This window comes from Macrobrachium nipponense, chromosome 8 (genome assembly GCF_015104395.2).
Source record: "Macrobrachium nipponense isolate FS-2020 chromosome 8, ASM1510439v2, whole genome shotgun sequence".
In the NCBI taxonomy this organism is placed as follows: Eukaryota; Metazoa; Arthropoda; class Malacostraca; order Decapoda; family Palaemonidae; genus Macrobrachium; species Macrobrachium nipponense.
In genome coordinates, this window is record NC_087203.1 from 67,619,154 (window position 1) to 67,640,075 (window position 20,922).

The window sequence follows — 20,922 nt, forward strand, 5'->3', positions numbered from 1 at the left end:
GGGATATATGACAGCGCAAAAAAAAAAAAAAATTCATATAATTGTATACAAATCACGCTGTGAGCAAAACGGTTAAAGCTAACGAGTTAATTTTTTTTCGTTGTTATTATACACTAAATTGCGATCATTGTGGTATATAACACATTGTAAAACGATCAAGGCAACACAGAGAAAATATTATCACAAAATGATGCATGAATTCGTAACGTGCGGACTTAAAAAAAAAGCGGTTTTCAAAATTCACCATAAATCGAAAATATTGTGCTTAGAGACTTCCTGTTTGTTGCAAAATGAAGGTAATTGATTGAATATTACTAAACTGTAAGTTTTGTAGCTTACAATTGCAGTTCTCCATCATTTCGGTCGAGTTAAAGTTGACTGAAGGACAAATTTTTTCTATTTATCATTATTTATATGAAAATATTTCAAAATTGATAAAAGCTACAACCTTGGGTTGTTTATTGTTGTATTCTACATGAAATTGCACACATTTTGATATATAAAACTTTATGTAATGGCTAATTTAAAATGGTGCAAACATTACGACAATCGGACAAAAAAATTTCTGATTTTTTCAGAAGAGTTAGCGGACGTAAGGAAAAAGTTTATTTCATAAATTCACCATAAATCAAAATATTGTGCAAGAGACTTCCAATTTATTGCAAAATGAAGGTATATGATTGAATATTACTAGAATGTAATAGTTTTTAGCTTTAAAATTTCGTTTTTTGACCATTTCGGTCGAGTTAAAGTTGACCGAATGTTGAAATTTTGGCACTTTTCGTTATTTATATGAAAATATTTCAAAACTGATAAAAGCTACAACTTTTGGTTTGTTTTTTGTTGTATTCTACATGAAATTGCACACATTTTTATATATAAAACTTTATGTAACGGCTAATTTAAAATGGTGTAAATATTACGACAATCGGACAAAAAAAATTCTGATTTTTTTTGGTAGAGTCACCACGCGGACATAAGGAAAATGTTTTTTTTCATAAATTCACCATAAATCGAAATATTGTGCTAGAGACTTCCAATTTGTTGCAAAATGAAGGTAAATGATTGGAAATTACTAGAATGTAATCGTTTTAGCTTACAATTGTGTTTTTTTACCATTTCGGTCGAGTCAAAGTTGACCGAAGGTTGATATTTTGGCACTTATCGTTATTTATATGAAAATACTTCAAAACTGAAAAAAGCTATAACCATGGATTGTTTTTCATTGTGTTCTACATGAAATTGCGCACATTTCCATATCTAACACTTTATGTAACGGCTAATTTAAAATGGTGCAAACGTTACGACAATCAGACAAAAAAATTTATGATTTTTTCGGAAGAGTTACCGCGCAGACGCAATGAAAAAGTTTTTTCATAAATTCACCATAAATCAAAATATTATGCTAGAGACTTCCAATTTGTTGCAAAATGAAGGAAAAGGATTGAATATTACTAGAATATAAGAGTTTTCTTAGTCTTACAATTTGCGTTTTTTCCCGACCATTTCGGTCGAGTCAAAGTTGACCGAAGGTTGAAATTTTGGCACTTATCGTTATTTATATAAAAATATTTCAAAACTGATAAAAGCTACAACCATGAGTTGTTTTTAGTTGTATTCTATATGAAATTGCACACATTTCATACATAATACTCCATGTAACGGCTAATATAAAATGGTGCAAAAATTATGTCCAAGTGACAAAATAATTTCTGAGTTGTGTCGCTGATGTTTTTTAGTGCGAGAAGAAAGAAATTCACGCTTGGGCGCCTGCGTAACAATTGTAAACAAAACAACGCCTTGATCCGTGAGCTCCCAGCACCCAACAGACAATTTATATCGACGTTTAATACATCCAATTGGCGTTAAAGGGTTAATCACTTGGAGATAGCCACATTCCACACTCCTTCCCAAGCCAGTTGTTTTGTTTGCTTGTTATTTCTTCACATTTTAGAGTGTGTGTCTGTCCTTTGATCATGGATTCCTCCAAGAGTTCCAAGCCCTATCAACATACGTGTATGGGAGTTTCATGAATTTCTGTGTTCCTGGTTTTTGGCTTCTGTTACAGATCCCCATTCGACTTCGAGTAGGTGCTGTGTGAATTTTTTTATTATCTCTAATCTATGCTGGAATGTCGTTCCTGGCCTATATATCAGTTAAGGGCTTTCTATAAGAGGAGGGATCAACTTCAGGTATCGACTTGTCCTCATTGGGAAGGTTTTTTGCCTCCCCAAGTGGACATTTCAGCATCTCCTTCTGCCAGGAGTGTTCCTCGTGCATCTTTAGTTCCTGTGTCCCCGTCCTTTTTGGAAGTATCGGGGAGTGCACAGGAAATGTAGTTTTATGTTTAATGAGGCCCCTCTTGTGGGAAATAATCACACTCCCTCAGGAGAGGAGGCTCCCCCTCCAGCTTCCTGTGTTTCAGATTTGGAGTCCAACAAAATGGCGGCGGTTTGGGCATTCTTAGGCCTACGGGTTTCAACCCTCTTTGGATGGCTTGCTGGCACATTTCTGTCTGCTTGCCAGCCTCTCCAGTCCCACTGGCAGTCCCCCTCCTCCCGGCCTACACTACTTGGGTATGTGTCTGATGCCTTCAAGTGGACCAGAGCAGTCAACAACATTGTCTGCTGGATCACTGCTTATCTCCCTGCGAGTGAGGATATTGGCTCGTGCTGCCATGTCCAATGTCTTGACAACACTCCCATATTTCAACTTAGCCTGTGGCGTTGGTTCACTCCATTCAGGCTGTGACGTCATTACCATCCATGTCCCTGTCATCTGCTCTGCCTCCCTCAGAGATGTTCTTTCGGGCGATGTTTGATAAACTGGACTCCATTTTTCATGAGAGATGTGCAGTTCCCCCCTCAAAGATGGTGGAGCTTGTAGCCAGACATTCTGGGCAAGAAGAATGTAGTGGCCAACAAACTAAACAGACAGAACCAAATCTTTGGAACAAAAAGGTCTCTACATCAGGACATTGCAAACAGGCTATTTCTTCTTTGGGGAAGGTCCATGTTAGATCTCTTCACAATTCGCTTCAGCAGGAAGCTGGAGGTCTATATGTCAGTAGTCCCGGATCCTCTGGCACTAGTAGAGGATGCCCTTCAACTTCATTGGGACAATCTCAAAATCTATGCCTTCCCTACATCCGTTAAGTCCTGAACAGGGTAATGAGCTCTCCAAATCTAAGGATGACCTTAGTGGCTCCCCTGTGGCTTCAAGCAGAGTGGTTCCCAGACCTTCTGTATCTGCTATCAGAAATACTGAGGGAAATTCCTTTGCTAACCTCATGTGGAGAGGTTCCACCAATCCGTAGAGTCCCTGTCTCTTCACAGCTAGAGACTATCAAGTATCTCCTGTGAGTGGGAGGATTTTCTATCAAGGTAGCGGGCCACATGTCTGGCTATCTCAGGAAGTCTTTGTCATCAGTTTATCAGGGCAAGTGGGCAGTCTACTGAGATCGGTCGTCAAAGGGGTTTCTTTCCACCTGGAACCTCTGTTTAGTGTATAGGAGTCTTCATCTTCCTCAGAGCTGCGAAAGACCTGTCCGTTTCAGCTGTTAAAGGTTACAGGGCTGCATTAGGGTTAGTTTTACGCCTAAATGGCATAGACATCGCTTCATCCTTGGAGATCTCTTTGTTGTTTAGGAGTTTCAAGCAATCCTGTCCACCAAAAGAGCTCAAACCTCTGACTTGGGATCTGTTCCTTGATCTTGGAAGTCTCACTCAACCTCCATTCGAGCCCTTACATCGGTCGTCAGACAGGAATCTTCCTAAAAACAGTTTTCCTGTTAGCCTTGGAGTCCTTGGAAGAGTTGGAGAACTCCATAGCCTGAGTTGGGGGTCTGTAGCCTTCGAATTTGTCCCAGAGTTTGGGGCCAAAACTCAGAATCCTTCGGTGCATGATGACAAGTTTGCCTTGTTCTCAATTCCCTCACTGAATGACTTTGTGGACGGCGACCCACAGGAACTATGGCTTTGTCCCGTCAGGGTTCTGCGCTGCTATCTGAAAAGAACTCGTCACCTTAGACCTAGTCGTCAAAGAGTTTTTGTCAGTATGACTGCATCAGAAAGGAAGTTTCCAAGAGCACAATTTCCTTTTGGCTACTTGAGGTGATTACTCAGTCGTATTCCTTGCTCCCAAGTTCTGTTACAAAGACTGTACACCATAGGGCGCACAACATCAAAGGCTTAAGGGGGACGTCCGCTTATATAGAAATAATGTGTCGATTTTTATGAAATTATTATGTTATACATATATATATAAGGTGATGTTCCCAAAAAAATTTCAGTGATCGAATGATTATTTTGGTTTTTATTGAAAAAATAAGAAAAAATAATAAAAATAAAAAATGTAACTCTTCCTTCATTTTTAGAGCTATTATACACAGAAAGTATATCATAGTAGAAAAAAAATGTTGTGAACAGTTTTTCCATTTTTTGCTTTTTTGGATGGGGGCCGAGGGGGAATTTTCCCCCCCAAATTTTGTTGATTTGGTTATCACGAGTTCCTCGTCAACCTAAGAAAAATCTAGCCCCTACAAAATATTCGCCTTTCTTTCCTCTTTCCAATGGTATATTTAACTTTAAAATTGGCCTACAAATAAAAAAATAGTTAGCGTTTGAAGTGCAAAAAAAGTGAAAACGGAGAAAAACGGCCGTAAAGGTCAAGAAGTGTTTTTTTTGGCACTCGTGGAAAAAACTGATCTTTGAGCAAAACCATGATACAAACAAATGTTAAATACTCACTAGTGCTTAGTTCAGAATGCCTTTCCTTCTTTCTAATAGTTCTTAGTGTTTTTTTGCTTGGTTTCCGGCACCAAGTCCCCCCCCCCCCCCCCCCCCCCACCCCCCCCCCCCTAAAAAGGGGTATTATTTGCTCGAGGCGAGGCTATCATCAAGTACCACCTGACTTTTTGTTGCCTGGTTTGAAACCAAGCAAGTAAGAATTTGTCATCATATACTCCCTTTTCATCGTCCTTTATTACTTTCATCAACTGTGAGCGGCCAAAAAAGAGCCTCGTGTTGTTGTTGTTGGTGGTGATGGTGTTTCTGGTGGTGGTGATGATGGTGGACAGCACTGGATACATCAACCAACAATAGTGGTGGCAATGCGACGCTGCCACATCAACAAAAAAAAACATCCACCTCCCCTTCGACCTATGTCTCTTTTTAGCAAAATTTGCTAAACGGGCCATAGTTGCACGATTCCGTTTCGGCACATTGTCTCACTTTCACTCTAGTATACACACAAACGTATATAAATTGTATTTAGAGTTACTTGATGTAAGAAAACAAGCAAAAAACACGGTAAATAGCGAAAAAATGCTCGGAGTAAAGAGCAGCATACCTCCCCTTTTGCAACTCTGGGACACACTGACTCCCATGGCTCCCTGCTGGGCATGCTACCCTCTCAGAACACCATACACCAAGGAATCAGCCATTGTTGGTGCCAGATGTAAGAGATTAGGCAAAATAAAAATCAAAATAATTAATAAATTGGGCAGATAAATGACAAAATGACAATAGTCATCAGGAGCCAAATGTCAGCCCTACGTCACAGTGTGAAGGGGCGGGGCCAAAGCCGATTAATTTTAATATTTTGAAAAAATGCTTTTGCCACGTGATAAAGGTGTTGCTCATGTCTTACGGCCATTTAACCAGATTTTGGAAATTTCAAAAATATTCATCAAAAATCAAAGAGGAAGCCCCCCTTAAGGGGGCCGGCTGGCTAATGACATTTTTTAAGGAAAGGACTTTGATATTCATACCACTTAATAAGGTGACTTGGGACAATTCTCCAAAACCCGCATATTGAGGGTTTTTCTTTTCGCCTCTGACCTTTGGTTTTGTGACGCCAGGGAGATTTATCCCGAAAATAACCATTTTTCAAATTCTATCTCCTCTCTTGATATTTAATATTAAGACCTAGGATTACTACCATATATAGACCTGATGTAGACCTCCAATCGAATGAGAGGTTTTTTTCTAAAAGTCATTTTTTTGATAGATATAAATTTTTCAATATGGTAAAAAAATAAACCTTATAAATCAGGAGAAAACAATTTATAAAAAAAAGACAAAACAAAAATTGGAAAAAAGTGATCCATTTGATTGTTCTATAATGTCTTTCTGAGTTATATACCATATATAAAATTTTTCAATATGGTAAAAAATAAACTTATAAATCAGGAGAAAACAATTTATAAAAAAAAGACAAAACAAAAATTGGAAAAAAGTGATCCATTTGATTGTTCTATAGTGTCTTTCTGAGTTATATACCAAATTCCAATGTTATAGCTTTAAAACTAAGTGAGAAGATAGATTTTGAAGGTCAATAAGTATAGTTTTGAGATACAGGCGTTCAAAGTTTTCCTTCGTATTTCTATATAGACAATGTTAATAAGTAATGATTATTATGAATGTATATTTCTTTTTTGTGTATTAATAAACCAAAACTATTTTATTTATCATAATTTAATCATAAATGATGATCCCTTTGCCCATATGAGGGCCCAGAACCAGAAAGTCGTATATGCCACTTCCACGGATTTGGAGTTATGCATACTGGTAGATTTGACAACCTTTTCTCTGTGTATTTGAGGCATTTCTAGGCCATTTCACCATTTACATATGGTCGAATTCCTACTGGGACAGTCGGAATTATCGATTTTAGCTACAGGAAAGAACATGACTTCGAGCGGTGCTGGCAGCCGCTCCGGACGCTTCATGAGGACCAGATAGACGCATATCACTAGCGCTGATTAAGCCAATGAGAGCGCGCGTCACTTTGCGGGTAGCGAATTCTAGGCCAATGAGCGTTTTTCCCCATAAGGCGCGTGTAAGCATCGACCAATCACCGCGCAGCTTACAATCTCCCGCCAATGTTTACATCTCACTTCAGTGATCATAGCGGGAGATTTAATTTACGATTATCCTTGTTGTTGTGCTGTTATTTTGTCTAAATTACTCTTTATTTGAGTACATTATGTCTTCCTCTGGCAGTGATAGTGAGCATAGTGATGTCGTGCAACATTTTTTCATATTAGAAATAGTAATAATAGTCGTAGTACTAGTAGTAGTAGTAGTAGTAGTAGTAGTAGTAGTAGTAGTAGTAGTAGGTAGTGGATGAGGGTCACAGCTGTAGCGATGTTTGGAGCTAACAGACTGCAATCTGATCGAGTTAAGTCCCCTTCACATTGCAGCTTCTATTAAAGGATGGGGGCCCTAGTAGTAGTAGTAGTAGTAAAAAAAAATTATTATGATAATATTATTATTGTGTATTATTGATGGTTAAACATCATAGTGATTCAAGGTTATCATCGTCAACATCATTATTAAACCATCATAATATTATTATTTCTATCATTATTATTATTATCATTATTATTATTATTATCATTATTATTATGACAATAGTATTACTATTCTATTATAGTATTTTCTTGTGATTGATTATAAGTATCGATGTATTATGATGATGAAAGGTTTATCATCATCAGTGTCATTATTAGTACTAATATTATTGTTACTAATCATCATTATTATTATTACTATTATTATTATCATTATCATTATTTTTATTATTATTATTATTATTATTATTATTATTATTATTCCCATTGTTATTATTATTACTATTATTATTATCTTATTATCATTAGCAAAATACTGGTTTCTTATCACAAAAAATGTATCGTCTTTTCAGCACACTATTATTACTTATCAATATTATTATTAATAGTATTATTATCATTATTATTACCAGTATTATTACTATTACTCTTATTAATATCATCATCATTATTACAACAATATGATAACACTTTATTATCGTTCAACACATTCAATTATGGTTTAAGTGCTTGTTATGACTCAAATATTAAAAAAAAATGTGAGTTTGGCAGACATTTGAATGCTAGTGCGCAAGCGCACCCAACAATTTTTTTCAAATTTTCACAAAAAACTTATAAAGAGTATAGCTTTCATATGAAAACTAAGTTTAAATCGATATCTTTCTTAGAAGCAGAGTAATGAATGATAAAAACTTTGAGGCCAATTTACTCATTTTTTAAAAAGTGGCATATACGACTCTCTGGTTCTGAGGCCCTCATATATCGTAGCCTGGGGCACTGTGTCAGGCAAGATGGGCCATTCCTTCCTACGCAACTCTCTTTCTCCCCTTCACTAACTCGGCTCGGCTTATTACAGTGAATTTTCTTCTTCTGTATATTAGCTTGATGTTTTCCTTGTATTTTCCTCTTTGGCGTGATGAATTCTTGCCGAAACAAAGATAAACAAACGTAAATGCAAGAGAATGTCAGAGGTGAAACTCGAAGGTGTACTCTCTTTTTACAAAGACAATTTAATAAATCATGATTATTATGAATTTGTTCCATTTTGGGTATTAAAAAACCAAAACTGTTAATTATCATAAATGAAGATCTCTTTACTCAAAGATCGTAGCCTTGGGCACAATGTGACGTGTGCTGTCAGGCAAGAGGGGGGCGTTACTACGCAACCCTCCCCTCTCTCTTCACTAACTACGAGTATATTATGATATTCTGTAATAATACTTGAGCGATTTTTCTTCGTCTGTATGTTAGCGAGATGTTTTCCTTGTCTTTTCATCATTGGCATGATGAAATTATTGCTGAAACATACATAAACATACGTAAAAGCAAGCGAATGTCAGAGGTAAAACTCGAACGTGTAGACTACTTGACGTTTGTGCTCACACTGAACTTGGACTTGGTAGCTGACTGAACTGAAGTCTCCCTTCTCGACTCGGGGAATGTCAACAGATGCCATTTCTCCCAATTTCTTTGACAATAATTATCAAAATTTACGATAATAAGCTGAACCCATCATAAGCCAGGGACTGCCTGTATTTGAGAAGTTGCTTATATAAAAATATTTGTTTGGTAAAGAAAGCAATATTTATGTTTTATTATGCTAAACGGTAAAGGCAGTAGCGAACGCAATGTCTACGTTTAATTGGTAAATTACTCTACTGGTACTTAATCAATTTGATAGCAAATTTGCTACTGAAGGGAAAAAAGATAAACTTGAATCAGATCTTAAGAATAAAACAATAAAATACTGATCCTGAAAGCTGTAAGCTTGAAGGTTATCCACAATCAGCAACGAATACAATACTTCTCATCAAAATCTAGCTTTTCCACCGAAACAATACTGCTATCGACACTCAAAGAGTTTACTTAAGCACCAGCAGAAACAGATTATAAGGTTGGTTGCGAAGTAGCTACCGGGATTCCCATTAGAGGGCGGGACCAGTCACCTACACTAAACTGTGAAGCATTGCTTGTGAATATTTAATTTAAGCTGCTGTGCAAGAGGAAACTATTACCTGTGAATATTTAATTTAAGCTGCTGCGCAAGAGGAAACTATAACTATGTAACTACTTGGTAAGTTACTTATTTAAAATTATAGAATAAAATTACTCTAATAAATTTTACTGGCAGATTTTTATGGCATATTTTATACATTTTAGGATGACTTTCAAATTTTAAATATATGGTATTGTGTAAAAGTTTGTTATGCAGACTGTAAAGATAAAACTTGGCAGGAGTTCTATATCCATTCCAAGATGTCACAATGAAAACACTCGGGTGTTTGGGGCTTTTGCAAGGATGGGGTAGGTAAGTAATAAAAATCAGACATTTGGCTTTTTCTTACATGTAAATTAACAAACATAAGGAATAGTATGTATAAAATCTGATTTTCCAAGCAAAATGAAGAGGTTGGATGCAGTGATACATGTAATAAATGAAACTCATGTAATTATGACTGCTAATGGGAAAGTTTTGTTGTCAAGTTAAGTATATTGTACTCAACTTTTTATATTTCCAATAGTACTGTATGGTACAGTGTTTTTCCTCATTGCATCATGTTTATATAAAACACAAAAAATTGAATAATTTTGAACAAAGTAATTATTCATCTTACAAGCAAGCTATACTGGTGACACTAAATCAAAAAGGCAATAATCCCAAGATATTGCATTCACTATTTAAGAGCTGTACAGTACTATGTATGTAGTTTTCTGGCTCAGTAATTTATATACTTGGGACAGGGTTAATTTGAAGGGGCAAGGCAAGTTCACCACCGCCACCCTCTTGCAGTGGCGGTGTGGTTTAAAGCTTCACTGTGTGTCCTGGATTTGTTGGATTTGATGATTCGCGCCCGTGAACCGACAAATCTCTTAGCGACTAAAAAATTCCCCTTCGGTTAACATACATGAAAATATATTAATTCCGAGGTAGAGCAAATTAGATATTAATGGACATTTGTAGCTCAATGTATGTACAGGCAGTCCCCAGGTTACGACGGGGGTCCATTCTTGAGACACATTGTAACCCGAAAATCGTCGTAAGCCGGAACATCGTCAAAAATACTAAGAAAACCTTACTTTTAATGCTTTGGGTGCATTGAAAACTATGTGAACTGCATTCTTATTGCATTTTTCATAAAAAAAAACCTTCAAATATTGATTATTTTGCATTTTTGGTGTCATATTTCTTGTGCCAGATGAGCGTTGTAGGCGTCGTAACCCTGGAACATGCATCATAACCATGAAAATAATTTCTGATGAATATAATTGAAAAGTGCCTTAACCTCGGAACGTCGTAAGCCGAACCCGTAGTAACCCGGGGACTGCCATATGAATCACAGTAATGTGATATGACTCATACTGAATATATAAACATGAATAAAAAAAGCCGTATTGAGAATTGACTGGAAACCTCAAAATGTCATTTCCTTTAAGCTATGTACTATAATGTTATGTCAAATATGGGAAAAATGAGTCAATATTAAACTTAGTATAGTTTCCAAAACTGCATGTAAATATCTATCCTGTATCCTGACATGTCTTTAGTTTGTAGCTTATTGCACACATAGCCATGGTAAGTGTTTATAAATAATTCCTTCATCTGTATGGCACTGGTAATAATAATGGCATAACTTACTTCTTGTATGTTGGGCATATCTAGGAGTTCTCCAAAGACGTACACTTCAGGAGCTTCTAAAACTTGCTTCACAAGTTGCACTGCTCCTGCTCCCTTTGCCTGCTTGGCAAGAAGTATGTACTGCTCAGCAGGATTACTTTGAGATGATTTATCACCCGTGTTTTTCATGTTAAGGCTGAAAAGGAAAATAAAGGGTAACATGTCTCATTTAACATTCCAAGTCTTAGCACTTCATGCAATCTCTTACCTATCTCTTGAGATAGATTCCAATTCTACCATACATCATTAACTGCCCTTGGTTCTTTAACTATTTGGAACATAGTAGAAAAATAAACTGTTCATAAGTTTCAAAAGAAACATGAAAATGAGGGGAGAGGCAAAAGTGGCTGAATCCCCACCCTATTTCTTGGCCTTCACATGCATCCTTTCTCAATGATTTCCAGGTCCTTCCTACTGGGGCTTGTTTACTCCAGCCTCTAGACACCACATCTTCCTGCACTTCCTAATCTTAATATGATCTTTCTATTGTGACATTTTCTCCATAAGTATCGATGTTTCTGATGCAAAGAGTACAGATTTATCCAAGATACTGACATTTTTCTTAGTCATATGAATAACAGTTTCAAAATCCTGTATCCCTTTGATACCAGAAATTATCTGCCTTCTAAAATGCCTGCTCTTCCTGCACAACATGAAGTCTTCATAATAGTATTGTAATACTTACCTGAACACCTGAATTAGCCCTGGTCACTGACCAGACCGAACTATATCCCCATAATTTTACCCACAAAGTAGATAGTTAACTGTCAGCAATACCACTGCTGCAAATATCAGCCGACAGAGGCCGACATCCCCAATTGAGTCACTCAATATCAAAATTGAAGTGGGGAGGAGGGTGGGAATCATTCAGGTGTTCAGGTAAGTATATTACAATACTATTTAGTTTATTATGAAAACTTCATATTGTAATACACTACCTGAACACTTGAATTAGCCCAATAAACAAAATTTAATGGAGGTGGGATCACTCTAATTCAGCCCAACCTGTCAACGGAGCATAAGCAGGTAACTCATTATCAACCTACTATGTGTAAATGTGTGTGTCCTCACCTAGTTGTCTAACTCGGTAGGTGAGGATGCTTGCAGAGAGAGTGCCCCAACATCAGTCTCGTGTCTAAGGTGCCGTCTGAGTCAGAAGTGCCTCCCATGTGGTATTCTATACCTCTTATGAATGGAGGGAAAAGTCAAACCTCCCAGTGTATATCCAGTCTCACGTCTGGAGGAGAAGTTGAGTGTGCAGGACCTTCAAGTTCTTTACTGCTCACTGACACAGATGACTGTGGAGAAGTTGAAGATATTCCAACGTGACCATCGGGATCTGCCTAACCTCAAAGACCTAAAAAAAAAAAATATATATATGCACTCAATATGAACCCTGACCAACAAAGACTCCTAAGTTCATTTAGACTACCACTGACTACCTAAACCCCTAACAGCCTAGCGATACAAAGCTAATTATAAAATTGAGATGGCCACAACAAAAGGTCCCAGTGAGTAATCCTTCTCTGAAGAAAACTGAATATCCGTAAGGTAGAACGTTGTGAAAACCGACACCAACTTCCAAGTAGCCACCTCCAAAATCACTGACACCAAAAAATTCCTCAAGAAAGCCGAAGTAGCTATCCCCGATATTATGCACCCTTGGACTCGAAGAAGAACTTGAAAGCTCCAAAAGCAATGTAGAACCATCCAGCAGTCCAATTATAACCTCTTGCAAGAAGACACTAATTGCATTTTTGGAAATAGAACAAGATGGTCACTAGGGAAAAACAAATAAGGTTCACAGACAAGGTAAAAGTTTCTCAGTACGTGACAAATAAACTTTGAGAGCTCAAACCGGACACAGTAGCATTTCAAGATCTGTCACCTCCTGCAAAATCATCCAACGGTGAAACTTAAAACAATCTGGGAAGAGGATACATTTCAGACTCGGACTTGGCAACCAATTCTGGCATGTAAGAAAGAAAAATATCCTGCCCTGAAAAAGATCCCGTCCTCGCCACTGCCTGAATCTCAGCCAGAGTAACTGAAAATAATACCTTCTTGGTTAGCTCTCTTAAGAATAATGACTCCAAAGGCTCAAAAGATGAAGAGCTCAACAGTCTAAAATCAGCCACAAAATCCGATGAGGGGGAACGAAGCGGAAAACTAGACGTTCTATTCTAAAAGATCTTAATAGATAGTGCAAAATTCTACTGGTCTAAAGCTCAGGCAGGTGAAATTAATGAATGAAAAAAAGGAAATATGCAACATATTGGCAGAAAGATATAAGAGAGAATTCACCCCTAGAATTGATAATGAAGATAATGATACAGAATTAAGGGATGAAAATAGTGAATATTTATCAGACATAGATATAAATGAAGCCAATATTGTGCAGGCTATTAATGAAATTAAAAATGGAGCAGCAGCTGGGCCTGATGGTGTCCCTGCTATTTTTAAAGAAAGTAGTTCATTCTATCGCAAAGTCCCTTGCAATATTGTTAAGGCAAAGTGTTGATACAGGCAAGATTTATGATGAGCACAAAAGTGGATCAAGATTAGAGGCAAGTAATTATAGGCCTGTGAGTCTAACATCACATATTATGAAAGTATATGAGAGGGTAATGAAGAAAAATATTATGAAACACTTAATAAAAAATAATTTGGTTAATAAAGGAGAACATGGTTTTGTACCCAGAAAAAGTACACAAACCCAACTGTTAGCCCACCGTGAGAACATAAATAAAAATAAGAAAAACGGAAAAGAAACAGATGTGGTTCATCTAGACTTTGCAAAAGCTTTTGACAAGGTAGACCATAATATATTAGCAAAGAAAATTAGAAAACATAATATAGTGGACAAAGTAGGAAGATGGATAAAAGAATTTTTACACAACAGAAAACAGATAGTTATTGCAAACGATAAGAAATCAGATGAAGCTAAGGTAATATTCGGTGTGCCACAAGGTATGGTGCTAGCTGCATTGCTGTTTGTTATTATGATTGCAGACATAGACAGTAATGTTAAGGACTCGGTAGTGAGTAGTTTCGCCGATGACACGAGAATAAGTAGAGAAATTACTTGTCATGAAGATAGGAACATGCTACAAAGAGACCTTAACAAAGAATATGAATGGGCAGAGGTAAATAGGATGGTATTTAACTCTGATAAATTTGAATCAATAAATTATGGAGATAGAAAAGGAAAGTTATATGCATATAGGGGACCCAATAACAAAACAATCACTAATAAGGAAGCAGTTAAAGACCTTGGTGTGATGTTGAATAGGAACATGTTATGCAATGATCAAATAGCAATTGTATTGGCAAAATGCACTTTAAACAAGAAAAGCTGAACACATGATTATGCTTTATAAAACGTATGTTTGTAGTCCACTTGAATATTGCAATATGATATGGTACCCACACTATCAAAAGGATATTGCATAAACAGACAGTGTACAAAGGTCCTTTACAGCTAGAATTGAAGAAGTTAAGGATCTTGACTACTGGGAAAGAGTACAATTTTTAAAAATTATATAGTCTAGAAAAGGAGGAAGAGAACACTTACATGATAATTAAGGCATGGAAACAGATAGAAGGATTGCCGAAAACATCATGAGCTAAAAATATCAGAAAGAGCAAGCAGGGGTACGTAGATTAAGTGCCCAAAACTATACTAGGAAAACTAAGGAGAGCACACAGGACATTAATCCACTACACACCAGCATCAATAATGCAGTGCCTATTCAATGCGTTGCCAGCTCATCTGAGGAATATATCACGAGTGAGCGTAGATGTGTTTAAGAATAAGCTCGACTAATACCTAAGCTGCATCCCAGACCATCCAAGATTGGAAGATGCAAAATATACCGGAAGATGCATTAGCAATTCTCTGGTAGACATTAGAGGTGCCTCACACTAAGGGACCTGGGGCAACCCAAACAAGATGTAAGGTCAGTAAGGTCTGGCACCGACTACAGTACATAGCCAACTTAGTCCAGTATAGTTTCCTAGTTAATCTTCTCAGACAGAAAGACAGTTGGTGAGCCACTGCCTTAGAGTCCCGAATGACGAGCTGCTCGCTGGCCAGTCTCCAGGCAGCCAGCTTCAGTACGCGGTTATAATGGAAGAAATGGAAATTAATCTGTCTGAGATCTTTCCTCTCTGGAAGGAATACTAGAAATTTTGTCAACATGTCCATTCACCCCAGAGAACTTCCTGAGAGCGACTCCATGCGTTTGCTAGAACATTGAGCTTCCTCAACACAAATTGAGGGATAAGAGAAACCCCGTGTTCCTTGCACCAATGAAGAACTGTGCTACATTGTTTAAGACTTGCGATCTTGTTCCTCCCCCTTTCTTTAGACATGACGCAGCTGTAACATTGTTGCAAAAGAGAGCTATTACCCTGTTGCTTACTTGCCCTCCAGAAACGGCAACTCAGAACCTCTTCTACTGCCTCTCTCTCAGAAATTTATTGACTCCTCTCAATCCAGATCCTCCAACAGCCTCTGGCCTGAGATTCCTTTAAGGGTTGCAGCCCAACCCCAATCTGAGGCATTTGTATACACATGAACATTTGGAAGAGGGGAGTCCAATCTTGCACCGATGATGTTCTTCTGACCACCACCAAAGATACTTCAGTCTACAATCATCCCAGACCACTGCGTTATCTTCCCAAAAGTCCCAGCGATTCCTGAGACACACCTGCAGAGAACGCATCCGGATCCCCCCCCCCCCCCCCCCAAAACCCTGGAACAAGCTCTGCACAAGCGCACTGGTTGAGCCCTGTCCAACAGGAATACCTCTAGATGACTTAGAACAACAAGAATCCATTCCCCTGTCGGGAAAACCCTCAAAAGACGTGTCTTAATCTCCATTCTCAAATAGGTCTTTACTTGCGCTGGTATTTTGAGCATTTGCCCTAGACTGCAGATAGGAGAATGGATAAAGGTCCACCATCCACTTATGTATTTGCTTTCATTCCCTGGAGAAATAAAATCACATTTGGTACTGTTTCTCCTTCTTCAATAGAGCATACTCTGCCAGACTGGTCCGACCAAACTGGAACAGGAAGAGAGACAGGCTGACCACCCGCAAGAGCTGCGCCCGCAAACCCAGACCTCGCTACACCTGGATGCGCGAAAACCCACACCTGACATACCTGACCGCATCATATCTGAGCCAACCGCACTCATTGTTGCTAACCCTGTACCAACTAAAGACGATGACAAAACTCCTGAGCTAGTTGCACTCGACTGCCCAAACCCCACACTATCCAGCAACAATGACTTAACACCTGGGCAACCATTGCCCACCCCTAAGGAGCGGCGAGGCCGCAACACCCAATCCATCCAACCCGGCTGAACCACCGCCACACTAGGACAGGTATCGAAGTCACATTGATTAAGGGAGGCGGAGGAAGTGCTCCTGGATAACCCAGAACCAAAGCGGAACCCACATTGAATACCTTAAAGGAGGAGCAGAAATAGCCGCAGGAAAGTTGAGAAAGAAGTAGAAGACAGAGAGAAAAAGGTAGAAGCCACACTCGGAGTAACCACCAGAGCACCTGCTAATGACATTGAACAGGTGGAGAACATACCAACTAGTACCATACTCAGAGGTGCATCTAAGTTTAAGCTACAAGCTGTGGAAACCAATGGAACCAAAAAAGGAAAAGGAAAAATAGTGAAAGAGAGGCAGAGGACAGAAACGGTACTGATACACTCGAAGAAGGCATAGACAAATCGCCAACTGCCATAGCACCTGCAAGAAATACGGCGGACACATTACATCACAAACCCAGTAAAGGATGAATATATGAAGTTGCAGAAGATTCCGCAACCGCCTGTGAAACCTCTAGACAGAAGCCTGAGAAACTACAGAACCCGTGGAAGGTGCTAAAGAAGACAGCCCCTGTCAAAGATACACCTTCCCTCAACCCTGAAGAGAGAGGGGGAGCTGCTGAAACCCCAACATTGCTGGATTGAACCAATGAAAATTCTTTGCTCTTCTCAGTTAATGTCAAAGAAACAGGATGAGCGGGAAAAGATTCCAATGCAACCTCCGAAGAATGACCCGATAAAGATGATTCTGTAAAGACATTAGAAGAAGGTTTAGAAGAAATTGGGAGAAAGAAAAAACTCAGATGCAGCAGAAGATGCCATAGTTTAGAGAAAGAAAATAGACCGACTCTGTTCTCCCTTAATAAACTTGACAACCATCAATAGCAAACTCAAAAAAATTCTTAAAGACATGATCATGAATACTGGAAAACCCAAAATTGAAACATTGTCTAACTGGAATCTAAAACTCTGTGACTACTCCAACAGATCTGCATTATATTGAGCCAAAATGAATTAGTTGAATATAAAATTTAGGCTAAAGGCCAAACACTGGTACCTACTAGGTCATTCAGTGCTGAAATGGAAATTGCAGTAAAAGATTTGGAAGGTGTAACAGGAGGAAAACCTTGAAGTTGCACTACAAATCAGAGTTAGGAGAGGGTGAAAAGTAAGATGATGAGAGAATATAATAGGAGGTACAGTAAATAAAACCATAGATTTAGAAACTTTCTGTTACAAAGAACTCAAAACAGGAAATACTACCAAAGATGTATCCAAAGACGAAACCGTCACACTAAAAACGCAACAAAACCCGAACCCGAAGAAACCAGCTCCTACAAATTCTCTTCCTGAACCATCAGCTAACCTATTATCTTAACTCGTCTGGTTTTACCTAACTCTACATCAACATTAGAACTCACACCTTGAGAAAGAAAGGGGGGAATCTGCTGCCAACACTGCCTGCTCCGTGCCATTCTCCATGACCCCCACCACCCATTAGGAACAGGCAGGGGGCTGAAAAAGAACGATTAGAATCAATTATACTTATACTACCACTATCTCTATTCTTAATTAAATTATTCATCAGGCTAGAAAATAAGGAAGGCATACTAGATGATAACAAGTCCTCTAACTTCTTGAATAACTCTAACGCTTCCTTGTCTACTGATTGTACCCCTGCCGCTGATCCTGATCTGCGGTTACTCTTCGAGGCTAACAATTTTCTGTGGTTCATATAATTCTCCATTTGATCGACTGATAAAGACATACACTCATCACATCTCTGACTGATATTACACTGAACCTTCCTACATAAAATTCAAAGAAAATGTCGGTCCTGTTTGAGGGTACTCATCCTACGCATGTAGGATGTGCAGAACCAATGAGCACCAACATTTCCAGCAGTAGAAGGCTCGATCATCGAAGCTGTAGACGAAATGGAAGCAGAGGCGTTTATTTTCTAACTTATCCATAGCAAGTCCAAAGTAACGATCCAAAGTCAAAATCGGGAGAGATATTCCAAAATCCAGTCAATAAAGCATAGATCGAGGAGCAAAGGCGTTAATAACAGGCGAAAGTCGTAATCTGATATCCAAGATTCAAAAACTTAAATGGGGGTCAGGCTAAATGACAGAAGTTCGCCTGATGTGTTGCCAACGGTACCTCCAGGTAAACTCATTTGACAAGATTTACCTGCAGCATTGGTAGCACTGACAGTTAACTACCCCCTTGTGGGTAAATTTATGGGGATATAGTTCGAGCTGGTCAGTGCCAGGGCTAATTCAGGTGTTCAGGGAGTGTATTGCAATAGTTTTATTCATAACTTCTCTATCTTGTCTTACGTATTCCATGTGTTCAAATCACCTCCAACTTTTACCGTATTTGCCGGCGTATAAGACACACCCTTACTTCACAAGGATAATATTTTAAAGTGATTTTGCAAGGAAAAATTTTCAATTCTGTGCATATTGTGAGAGTATACTGGAATAAAGTATGAAATCATATGTAAATTTACACAAAATTTGAAGGAAACTCAATGAAATTTACCATAAAACAAAATTTTTGTTACTTTCGTAAGTTTGCTAAGGCAGTCCCCAGCTTATGACGGGTTCGGCTTACAACATTCCGAGGTTACGGCACTTTTCAATTGTATGCGTCAGAAATTATTTCCAGTTTTACGCCACATGTTGCAGAGTTACTACAGCACTTACGACGCCAATCTGGCAAAAGAAATATGACTCCCAAAATACAAAATAGTCTATATTTGAAGGTTTTTTAGTTGAAAAATGCAATAAAAATGTAGTTTTTAATACACCCAAAGCATTAAGAGTAAGGTTTTCTTAGGATTTTTTACAATTTTCTGACTTACGACGTGTCTCAAGAACGGAACTCCCTTTGTAAGCTGGGGACTACCTGTATTTATAAAATATAGAAAGTTAGAGGAATTATGTCTGTTACCATAAACTTACGAAAAATTGCTTACGATATGTCAGCAGTTAGCTGTCAGCCATTTGCAATGAGTGATGTAAACAAAATCATAGTGTCGGCCTGGTGGCCTATAGCGGTAACATAAACATAATTTATTTATGGTAAATTTCATTTAGTTTCCTTTAAAGGCGAGTGGAAGTTTACATATGATCTCATACTTTATTCCAGTAGCACAATTACTGTAATAATTAGGCTTGTTTTTCTATGTTTTATTATTAGCAACAATTTTTGTGCTTACCCACTAGGCCTAGCCTACAACGCTTGGTCTCCCATCCGTAATACAGCGTCACTGGACACAGGGAAGTTTTTTGGTACATTTTAAAATAACAAAAGTGTGTCTAATGCATATTGCAATTCTGCTTACCTCTGGTAAAACCTTCTGTTTCAGATATGAAGTACAGTTGAAAATGTCCCTACACCTGTATGAATGGCAGCATCCACATGGCAACCTCCAAACTGAGTCTTCCTTTACGTACTTCCCTTTTTGCTCACCAACCACTTGGTTTTGCTAATACTATATATATTAATATCCAGTCACCTTATCCACCAAACTCTTCTGATTTTGTTGTGATCACAAGGTTATCTACACATGGAATACAATGGAATATATAATTTAGGCAAAGGCTGAGCACTAGGACTTATGAGGTCATTCAGCGAGGTCTATATCTACATCTGGAAGGTCAATGGCCCTCCATTTTCTTTATTCCTCAATTGCTTCCTCCACTACTATAAGAAAAACCAAGGGACTGGCAATGATCATTGATAAACACAAATATTGACCGTAAATTCTTCTGATACATCTATCACTATCTTTGCTCTAAGTCAATTGTTGTTATGCGATAACAACGCATTTTCAATGGGGCTTTCCAGTGCCCTTCGCTTTTGTAATGCCCATCTAACTACTTCTCTTGGTGCTATCAAATACGTACTTATGGTGTTTTCTCAAGATCCATAAATATGATATTGTCATGATACAATAAAGTTTGTTCATACTTACCTGACAGATATATATATAGCTGTATTCTCTGGCGACCAACAGAATTTCGAAACTCCCGGCAAACGCAGTGGTCGGCTAGGTGGTTAGTACCCATTCCCGCCGCTGGAGGCGGATACCAGGAACTTTCCCATTTTCTATTCAGATTTTCTCTACCACTGTCCCCTGAGGGGAGGTGGGTGGGTACTTGATTATATATATCTGTCAGGTAAGTATGAACAAACTTTATTGTATCATGACAATATCATTTTGGTGTTCATGACACTTACCTGCCAGATCTATATATAGCTGAATCCCACCATTGGAGGTGGGAAGGGACAGAATAGAAGGATTTTGGAAACATTTCACATGCAGATGATTGACATCTTGGTTCCTTCACCTGTTAGCATAGCTGACTTCGTGATTACTGTCACCCAAGCCTGCTTCTGCTTAACTAGAATTTCCAGCAAGGTATAGCTGTATAGCTGGATAGTTCTAGATGATCTGTCAACGGGAGCGTGACCACAATGTGACTAGACCATATTGACCATACTGAAGACAACGAAGCATAATAAATACCA

The 20,922-nt window shown here is 38.2% G+C and overlaps 1 protein-coding gene across 1 annotated transcript in view; it reads right to left on the reverse strand.

Annotated features, from left to right (window-relative positions):
* The window catches only part of LOC135222818 (COP9 signalosome complex subunit 7b-like), a 58,737-nt gene extending 38,876 nt beyond the window's left edge, over nt 1-19,861 (reverse strand). The window contains 2 exon segments of the mRNA XM_064261126.1: nt 10,992-11,166; nt 19,733-19,861. Coding sequence (XP_064117196.1) covers nt 10,992-11,159 — 168 coding nt within the window. The 5' untranslated portion in view covers nt 11,160-11,166; nt 19,733-19,861.
* Between the last annotated feature and the right edge of the window lie 1,061 nt (nt 19,862-20,922).